A 10,772-nucleotide genomic window follows, 5' to 3' on the forward strand; every position below is an offset into this window, starting at 1 on the left:
CCGGCCGTGATGCAATAGGCGATTGCTCCAAAGATCTAATCAGGGCGATCAGACCCGAGTCTGCACGGGGACTCATCTGAAGTGGCAAATTGGTCACGAAACCTCACCAGGGGTATACTGGTACCATGGGAACCGAGATAGCCCCTGGACTCTCATACTTCGGGTGAACTCCCGTTGTATGTGAGTACAGTTCGGTTATTTGCGGTTGGTCCCCTAGGGGGACCTTCATGCGGGTTGTTGGTTATGCTCAAGCGAGAAGAGACCTTCGGGCCCGGCGTGGTGTTACATTTCAACACGGGTGCCGTACTCCTTAGTTCGGTAGAAATTTAGATAGGTCTCACATCCACCAGTATGAATGCTAAGCCATGCACTTGGTATAGACTAGTATCGTTGTTGCTTGTCTCAGCGGAGCTCTGATTGTGGTCACAAAATCAATCCGCGCTTTAAGAAGACCGTGGGATTAGGTCGTCCAGACAGGTGCACACGTTAAACTCTCAAGGACTCACCACTTTTTCTCATGACATTTGCATCTTTAATAAATGGTGCGGTGGGCTTACACCAGGATGAATCGGCCGTTTAAATGAAACGAAAAATGCAGCTCGAGCAGAGCAAACAAAATTTTCTTTTCAAATAATTCAATCGACTATCATGCTCTCATTGCCTGGCTACGATTATCCGGTCCGCCACCAGTGCTGATATCTAACTCATTGTCGAGGAAAAGGGTACTCAGCAGAAAAGTTATTTACAAAAATAAAAATGTTTTAACTAAAAGTGACTGGAGAATTAAAAGTTTGACCAATTTTTCTTGGGATCGATAAAAATATATCTATAATCGAAGAAGAAAAGAGAATATTGGAAAATGAATTTTTACGAAATAGGATTCGGAAAATGTGAGAAGTAATGAGGAATTTTGGATAAAGGGAATTGTAGAAAGTGCTATGCTCTTAAAAAAGAAGAGAAGCAGCATCTATTTGTGTTTCTCATTCCATCAAAAGCCAATTGATAGGTGGAGCCCATCCATATTTGTCTTCTGTTTAACTCTACACGCTGTTCCAAATCCAGAGCCATTTGGACAAGATCTATGATTCGGTGAGAGAGCCAGTAGATTTGATCAGTATAGTAAATGTGTTTTTCCGACGAGTGATCCATTGAAACCCTTCTCGCCTCCTGCTAAGTTAGTATGGAGAACGTTGTGGGTCATGAATGGAAATAATGTTGATGTAGCGCCCCTTTGACAAGAAAAATTCTTCGAAGATTTTACCTGCGAAGATTTATTTTTGCATATTATATAATTTGATTATAATTTATTAATGCAACTTCGCAGGCCTACTCTCCCCCACTCCAAGTTGTAATAACTATGGCACGGGTGTCTGGATGGCTCAGTGGTTAAAGCCCTAGCCTGACGTAACGGAAGGTTGCAATTCAAATTTCACTGCTGGCAGAAGAATAAATAGGATAAAGGATAAAACATCATGACCGGCTATCGGGATACCAGTAGACCCAGCTGTGTACCAACAAGATATCCCGACATTTTTTTCTTGCTCCAGAACGATTTCTACTGGTCCAGGAACAGGAGAGTGAATGTTGAGAAAAAAGATCATTGCCTACTAATTAATAATAATAACAGTATCGAGAGAGGTGCAACGCGTCCTAGAAGAACCATTGTGCCTCTTTCAGAGTTATAGTATACCTATTAGCTATAGTTTATCGATCAAGCCTATAACCGACAGGAATTTCAATATTACCTATTGGTGTTTCAGCCTGGCTTCTGGTATTTAGTATTTTCGCAGGTACCTTAACCTACTTTGCACAAATGCGGGACACTGTCCCAGAACATATATAGAGGTTTCGTCACTCTTCTCACGGAATCTACGTTGGTTGATACCGAGATATTTAAATCGCTCAGTTCTGGGCAAGTAATATCCATTGGCTCCGTTAGTGTTTGTTTCATGGCGATCGGTCATCAAAAATTCAGTTTTATTCAGATTCAATCTGAGACCGTGTTGCATGAGGCGATCATTCCATTTTTGAACAAGTTGCTTGAGATTATTTTTGCTATGAGACGCCAAGAAAACATCGTCTGCATAAAGCATAGGGTGCTGGAGTAGGATGTCCCGTGTGATAGTGTCCACAACAATTACAAAAAGGAATGATGAGAGGGCGCTTGTTTAATGATGAACACCGGCAGAGACGCGAAGCGGTTTTGATACACCCGCCACATTCCGGCCGAGTTCTTCTGGTACTAGGTGTTGTCGTAGAGCATACCAGATTTCTCCAAATTCGGAAATGTGTTGAAAAATAATCATGGCATGGGACAGCTGTGGTATTTTCTTGCCAGTCAGATGGTTTTATATCTTCCTGGATAACCCGATTGAAGGATTCACTGAGCCACAGTGCTGGGTCCCAGCTCTTCGCTTTCCAGAGCTCGGATGCGATGTCGTCAAATTCTGATGCCTTCCCCAATTACCTTCGTTTTGTTGCTTCCTCGACTTCAGTGGCGTCAACAGTGAAAGCCTCGGTGTTTTACGTAGGTACCTGTCGTGGAGACTTAATCCTATGGTCCTCTTCAGACACGGGTTGATTTTGCAACACCACGTCGAGGCCCGAAGGTCTCTTCTCGCTCGAGCACAACCACAGCCCCCATGAAACTCCCACTAAGGGGCCAACCGCAACCAACCGAGCTGTACTCAGATACGACGGGAATTCGCCTGAAGTATAAGAGTCCAGGGGCTACCTCGGTTCCCATGGTACCAGTATACCCCTGGTAAGGTTTCGTGACCGAAGCCACTTCAGATGAGTCCCCGTGCAGACTCGAGTCTGATCGCCCTGATTAGATCTTTGGAGTATTCGCCTACTGCATCACGACCGGCAAGCCAAAGTGAGTACAGCGTCTCCCGGTGCCACCGCTATGGAGGTTCTCCTCGGCCACTTGGTTTTGGTTTAGCCGACAGGGTTGCCGCCCCGTCTTCCTCCTCGCCACCTCAGAGCACCAAGTGGCGTCAACAGGGGGAATCGCTCCCAATGTGACAATACTTGTAGAAGTGGAGGATGAACAAATTCTTCCATGGAAATTTGCTGGAAATGTTCGCGCCAACTATCAGTCGCGGTTCGTCGATGGGTAAGCAAAGTCCCGTTCTTGTTATTATCGCAACAGAATTGTTCGATATCTTGTGTGTGCTCATGTCGGCTTTTGGCAACTCGATACAGATCTGTCTCGCCATCCCGAGTGCCCAGTTTATCGTAAAGATCTTCGTATTAGACTGCTCGGGTGACAGCGACCGTTTTCTTTGCTTCCTGGTTTGAATTCTTATATATTTGTTAATCAGCCAGCGTTTTATGGTTGAGAAACTTATGGTAAAGGCGTTTCTCTCCAGGGACCTTTATTTCAACGTCATTCTAAAGCCAGGTGTCTCGGTCATTCTTATAAATTTGCCAATTGGCCGGTGTTTTATCGTCGAGAAATTCGTGGTAAAGGCGATTCTTCATCATCATCATTCCAAAGCCAAGTATCTCGATTGATGAACCGCTTACCTGGCTTGGTAGCCCCGAGAGTTGCAGGGACCGTTTTGTGGATCGTGGTTTTAATTTGGTTCCACGATTGTTTCATATTCGTAATGGTTGGTAATCGCGTAAATGAGATCATTTCTTTTTTATTTTCACAATATCGCCACCATTTAATGCGCAGCGGGCTAGTGCGTTGTTCACGCTCTTTTAACGGTGGCTTGATTTGCAAGACGGCAATCAACGGTCGATGTTGAGGTGCGATGATCTCATAGGGAATGCCTTTGCAGTCATTGACGGTGGTAAAATAGCGGCGTGTTATGAGAATATAGTCGCTTTGGGTTTTACTGTTCCCACTAGAAAATGTAGGAAGATGAGACAAATGTTTGATGAACTATGTACTCATACTTACAAGGTGATGGATGTCCGCAAAATCGACTATACGCTCTCATTACGCGCGCCAAACTCATTTTCCCATGGCACCTGATGCCGGCTGCTTTTTCATCCACATGACCATTAAAGTCGCCTGCAATTATGACATAGTCATCGGCGGGCACGTTACAGATTTTTGTATCGAGTTTGTCAGTTGTCAGAAGGCATACTTCTCAGCGTCAGGTCGACCTGTCGGTGTGCGTACACGGTAAAGAACTCATCATCGTTCAACTTCTTAAATGGCGTCACGGAAACCCTCTGAGATGGCAATTTCAACACCATATTGAGTGTGTTGGCTACCATTTTTAACCATGTTCGTGTTCTATGTCGCAACTTTGGTCAGCAGACCATCGGGTTTCTTGTAGAGCGCAAATATCAATGTGCCTTTTCCAAAGGGCTCTTGTGAGTTCCTCCGTCTTTCCTGTGAGGGTCGACTGAGGAGGATATCCTAACATTTTTCCGAAGCTTGTTACTCGATCCGATCATGTTGTTTCTAACGACATTGGATATATTTTCTTGGTGCGCGACTGGCGGAACCAAGAAAGATCGGGTAGAATTTAGCATAGTGGAATAACTAATAATATTTTATTTGTCTCTTTCCCTGATCTAAGCACTTTATATTTGCTTTATTGAGATAGTACGTTGCTTCAAACGTTCCTCCTTTACCTGGGATTGGGATCAGCATGCGATGAAAAACGCATGGCGGAGTTTATCCAGACCTTATTAACGAACGTATTAACGCATTCCCAGACCAGTTTGGACTTCGCCTGATTGAACCTAACTGCCTTCATAGCCTCCTGACTGTCAGTCAGAATGCTAATGTTCCGAACCCTGTAGTTACTTTTGAGGTTGGAGGCACATTTATCTATGGCTTATTTTCCACCTAAAATATGCTAGTGTGCTTATCGATTAGTTCAAAGTCCGTTTTCCTTGGACCAATGGCCCCTTGCGCCCACTTTTTCAATTATGAGGGACCCACCAGTGTACCAGGTAATCAGTTACTGATTTAATTTATTGGTCACTACCACACTCCCCCAGTGTAACCCATTACTCTATTGTGTTCCAAATTCCTTGTGAAAATGAAACCGCATTGCCATGCTTCTCTTGGTATCTGTAATGCAGAATACCGTCTAGAAAGAATGTTTATTTCTTTCCTACTATGGATCTTCAAATCATCAAAAGTTTTCGTAGTTTTCCGACATATGTTGCCAACATGTAGTTCAAGGTAATTTTACCTGTCTTTCTCTTTTAACGTGAATGCCATGAAGCTCTCAGATCAAGCTTGCGCTTTCTAAGAAATGATACAATAGTGGTCTTGGTTTAATTTCCCACATTAAGGATAGTAGGGCCCCGCGGTGCGGAGAACTTTAAGTAGTGTTCATGATTATAGAATTTGTACCTGTCAACATTTCGACTTTCCTGCTCTCTAAGCATCTTGCCCATCCAGAAGGCCACGGTGTTTCCGACTCCCTTGCGGATTAGGACATCTCTCTCCATGCGATGTGTTGTCAAAAGCTTCCTCGACATTCTGCACACAGTGTAATTTCTTTAGTCTTTATAATATTGCGTAATGCATCTGTAAACTGATACAGGGCAGTTTCGGTTGACATGAATGTAGGGGATTAAACAGTCTACCAGTTTAAGACCTGTTCGAAATTCTATTTCGGTGAACACCAGTATTGCACTCCATCCCTTGGATAGCTGCATGATGATGACCTACTCCTCACGCGTCACTATTTGTTCTGAAAATTGTTTAGAAATAGCGGAGATATCTCCTTTTTGAACGTCATTTTGCTGGTCTTTGCCTTCTGATCAAAGACCTTAGTTAGTTGCAAGAGAGGGATAGGTTTGCTTCCAGAGCACTATATTCCACATCAGTCTATCCTGCAGTCCACTGCCTCTCCTCTCTACTCAAGGCTGATTATTATTAAATTATCGATCACAAGGAGGGTAGATGATTACCTTCAATTCTTCGCATCCTGAGCACACGAATGCTTTTTGCTTTATTGCCCCTCTGTTTATCAAAGCGCAATCAATAGAAACTTACTTATCTAATATCTTCTTCTAGATGGTTTATGAGTCCGGTGAATATTTAGTTGGTGGTGATTTGGAAGTTTTCGAACGAATACGCTGGAACGACGGGCTTGATCAGTACCGCTTCACACCCAACGAACTCAGGCAGAAATATGCAGAAATGAATGCTGATGCGATATTTGCCTTTCAAGTAAGTGGCGCTATGTAGAAGGAATACTTAAGGACTAAATTTTTTCTTTTTTCAGTTACGTAATCCTATACATAATGGACACGCCTTACTTATGCAGGATTGCAAGAAACAACTGCTAGAAAGAGGTTTCAAAAAGCCTGTTCTCCTTCTGCATCCTTTGGGTGAGTAAAACGTTTTATGGTTAGCTTAGAGAGATTCCCACTAAAGAATATCCCTTAAAGGTGGCTGGACAAAAGACGATGATGTTCCACTTGATGTTAGGATGGCGCAGCATGATGCAGTCTTGGATTCAGGTGTTTTGGACCGTAAGGACACAATTTTGGCGATTTTCCCGTCACCGATGATGTACGCAGGTCCAACGGAAGTTCAATGGCATGCTAAAGCAAGTGCGTATCCCTGCCCTAGTCTACATTATTTTTATAGTCACACAAATTAAAAAGCCTATCTTAGTGTGTATTTAGTAAAAGCATGAATGTAAAGGTAATGGTTATTATCATATAGGGATGAATGCTGGAGCTAACTTCTACATTGTGGGACGCGATCCAGCTGGAATGCCACATCCCGATAAGCAGTTGTATCCCGATGGCAATTTATTTGATGGTACCCATGGTGCCCGAGTACTCAAAATGGCTCCAGGGTTAGATAGAATTGAGGTAAGTATTTTGAGAAAAGATAAGCATGTAGTTTTGTGCTGGTTAATTGACTTCTTTCTACTAGTTTTAAAAGAGATCTGGCCGAACAATTCAAGAACGGTTTTCATTTTAGATTTTACCATTCCGCGTAGCAGCTTACGACAAAAGTATATCAAAAATGGCATTTTTTGACGAGAAACGATCCCAGGACTTCGAATTCATTTCGGGTACGAAAATGCGTACTTTGGCCAGAACTGGACAAAATCCACCGGATGGCTTCATGGAACCAAAAGCTTGGAAGATCCTAGCAGAATACTATCAATCACTGAACTCCTCATGTATTATGTAGAAACATTTCATTACGAGATTAGATGAACATTGGCAGCATTCGGTGTTATGCAGAAACACATAAGTTTAAGTGCAATTACATTTTAATTTATTGACACGGTTCGTGTGATAGTCTTAAATCACGACACTCACCAATATCACAGAGTGAGTTCCTGCAGAGAACGGAATCGAATATTTAGTAAAGAATTTCTCCAGTACGCATTGTTTTCCACTCACATTATGTCTTCAGTTAGAAATCTAATTTCTTTTCTGTAGCTAGGAAAAAATAGTCGGATAGTCAGAAACATTCAGTGAGCATACGTTACCAATAATTCTCCTCCTTGAAAAGCGGGATTATCGAATGTCGTAGAATGAATTGATATAAAATAAGTATAAAGTTTCGACGATAAAGTATATATATATGAGGGTGATAACAGAAGTATTCGAAATATGTTGGGTCATTTTAATGTATTTTAAATAAAATTATATTTTTATCAAATCCATTTTTTTCTTATTATGCGCTGGATCCTGGACTGTATGTGGTTCTTTTAATACCCATTTTTCATTAAAGATTGGAAAGGGTGCAACAATGGTATATAGTATGTACCTTTATTGTTAACTCCATGTTGCTGATTGTAGGATAATATCTTTTATTTTACCAAAAACAAAACCACAGAACAGTCCCAGTTTTCTCTCAATCTGGGGCGAGGGCATTATCTACTATACCCAAACCATCATTTTTGAGGTACTTCGTTAAACGGGTGGCTGGAAATGAATGCGTCGTTTTTTTTAAATTCTTTTAGATCGGCACACTGATTGGGACAGTTAGCTCGGGCCTATCTATTTATTGTTCACGACTTGTGGAGTAGAGATTTTTTCGTCGTCGTCTACATTCTATACATCATTTTTCTCCAGTTTTATTTTTGCGTTCGATTCGTTTGATATTTTCCACGTCCATTTATTTCTGCTTGTTTGTAGGTGTAGCGATAGACAACACAATTGGATCACGTTGAACGAACTACAGGGCTCAGTAGATTCCATTGAAGTAAATTATGAGCAATATTGGTGGAACAATTTGTAAAAATAGTTTGTTGTTTTTTTTGTTATGATCCTCGACGGTGAATTTGCGTCGGCAGACTGAAGTAGCTATCGAACACAACTACAAGGTTTCAATGGTGACGTCATTTAAGAAGTCGAAAAATGTGATGACTGGCTGATGAAGCTCATCTTTATATCAGCTGATCCAACTATTCACTTCTTCACCGCATACGCACCACAGACAGGACATCACGCCGAAAAGGATGCCTTTTGGCAACTTCTCTGTATAAAAACCTGGTGCTCAGAGATGGCGGTGAGGAAGACGGGGCGGCAACCCTGTCGGCTAAACCAAAACCAAGTGGCCGAGGAGAACCTCCATAGTGGTGGCAGCGGAAGACGCTGTACTCACTTTGGCTTGCCGGCCGTGATGCAGTAGGCGAATGCTCCAAAGATCTAATCAGACCCGAGTCTGCACGGAGACTCATCTGAAGTGGCAAATTGGTCACGAAACCTCACCAGGGGTATACTGGTACCATGGGAACCGAGATAGCCCCTGGACTCTCATACTTCGGGTGAACTCCCGTTGTATGTGAGTACAGCTCGGTTATTTGCGGTTGGCATCTAATAGGAAAAATGATCTCGAGCAATTTGTCTAAAAATGAAATGATTGCCTGATGCCACGGTCTCAGATTAAATTTGAGTTTTTGACGACCGATCCACATGAAAGAGGCACTATCACTGTCAATGGCAGTGACCTGCACAGAGCTGAGCCATTTAAGTGTCTCGGATCAGTGCTATTAGCCAACGGTGAACTGCGTCATCGAAATGTTGTCCGTCCTGTCGCCCTTTATGGCTCTGAGTGTTGGCCGACTATAGATAATAAACCGCGTCTTGCGGCGATGGAGACGAAAATGTTCCTTTATACTAGCGGCGTGATACGCTTTGATGACATCCGAAATGAGGATCGATATGGGGTTGCACCGATCGTGGAAAAATTGCGAGAGAGGCATCTTCGTTACTCTCACTAACAAGAATTCACTCGCCAAGATTAATCTGAACATCAAAGTGGATGGTGAGCGACCAAAAGAACAGTGCCTCATACGCTGGAAGGGGAGTTGAAAGCCTTGTGACTGCATCCAGATCAGGCCTTTGATAGAACAAAAAGGTTAAACCGATCATGATGAGCCAACCCCACTTGGGAACGGGACAAAGGCTAAAGAAAATCAGGAAGATTTTAGATCCCACATATTGTGAGAAGTCTGCAGTATTTTCTATAGTTCGTTTTTTTTTAATTCGGGCCACCATAGAAAGATTTGTGCTTCCCCGAGTGGCACTAATTTTTCTTTCAAGAAATCGTCTCTGGTCATAAAAACATACATTGATTACTGCAAAACTAAGTAAAAAAAAATTTGTTGTATATTTTATGCTTCCGTTAAAATCATATTAATATTTCTGGATGATTGTGTATTATTTTCTTGTATAGAAATAAAAATTTTGAGCTTAACACTGTACTACTAGTCCTGTCGAATATTCTGTACAAAATTGACGATCGACCATAAATGATTTCGACCATTCAGCTGTGTCTAATGGTGTTAATTTCCCCGTTGCCAGGTGCATCGAATTGGCTTCGCTTTTGAATTGCAATACTTTGAAACCCCCTTGTAGTGTATTACGCCATTTGTGTATATTAGCAAGTTGAGTTAATTCACTACTTGGAAACTGAACAGTGCCTCCAGCATTTCCTGCGAGACAAAATTCTCTTTGCTATTATGTGAGGTGACCCTTCATTCTAGCTAATTGTTAGTCGCGCAACACTCAATTCCTTCCAATATTGTTTTAGTTCCCAAATCTTTATGAAGATCAATATTCCTGATATTTCAGGATAATACGAAAACTTAAAACTGAAACCGCTGCAGCAATTTTGGGTGTTTTAACATATGTTCCCATATGTTCATATAGATTGAGGATGAATGTAGATTAATCATTTACAGCTTAAGTAGAGATGATTTTTAATGGAATATCTACAAAAGGTTTCGAATTTAAGGTTTCTTATCGAACTGTATTCCCAGGTATTTAATGTCATTTGATTGGGTATGTTTATGTTACTGATTATCACTTGATAAAAAATTGTCAGTCTGCGGAAAAAACAGATTAAATTATAGAATCAAAGCGAAAGTAGACATCAATATAATATTTTCATCGTAATTCTTGAACGTGTTATCTATCCAAATATGTAAAAAACAAAAATCGGAAAAGAAATTTGGCTATTTTAATAACTTCTTAAACGCTTTTCTATTTGTAAAGAAGTCGCTTTAGAGTTTGTATGGAAACTCGATGCAGCGGTCTCGCAAGCAAAGGTACCTTGAGTCGTTAAATCGTTAAGAGGAAAATCCGTCGTCCGTAAGACCAAGCACATTCCCTAGGGTATTCCTACTTTGTTCTTATATTGTTTAGTGACATCTTTGAATTTCACCTGGAATTTGCTTCTGGTTGAATATGATGTTAACAATTTGCTGAAACAACCGAGAACAGGTGTTTGATTTGATGAATAAGACGGCGCTTGTGCCGCATCTAGGAATACTGATGATCAGGTACCACGTTTGTGTCTGCAAATGGAA

The 10,772-nt window shown here is 41.6% G+C and overlaps 1 protein-coding gene across 2 annotated transcripts in view; it reads left to right on the plus strand.

The window, feature by feature from the left end:
* LOC119648976 (bifunctional 3'-phosphoadenosine 5'-phosphosulfate synthase) overlaps positions 1-7,599 on the plus strand; it is a 59,492-nt gene extending 51,893 nt beyond the window's left edge. For both annotated transcript variants that reach the window (XM_038050899.1, XM_038050898.1), the window contains exons 8-12: positions 6,002-6,157; positions 6,213-6,318; positions 6,379-6,543; positions 6,659-6,810; positions 6,923-7,599. In XM_038050899.1, coding sequence (XP_037906827.1) covers positions 6,002-6,157; positions 6,213-6,318; positions 6,379-6,543; positions 6,659-6,810; positions 6,923-7,138 — 795 coding nt within the window. In that variant the 3' untranslated portion in view covers positions 7,139-7,599. The remainder of the gene's footprint in view (positions 1-6,001; positions 6,158-6,212; positions 6,319-6,378; positions 6,544-6,658; positions 6,811-6,922) is intronic.
* The last annotated feature ends 3,173 nt before the right edge of the window (positions 7,600-10,772 follow it).

The sequence above is a fragment of the Hermetia illucens genome, chromosome 2 (assembly GCF_905115235.1).
Source record: "Hermetia illucens chromosome 2, iHerIll2.2.curated.20191125, whole genome shotgun sequence".
Taxonomy (NCBI): domain Eukaryota; kingdom Metazoa; phylum Arthropoda; class Insecta; order Diptera; family Stratiomyidae; genus Hermetia; species Hermetia illucens.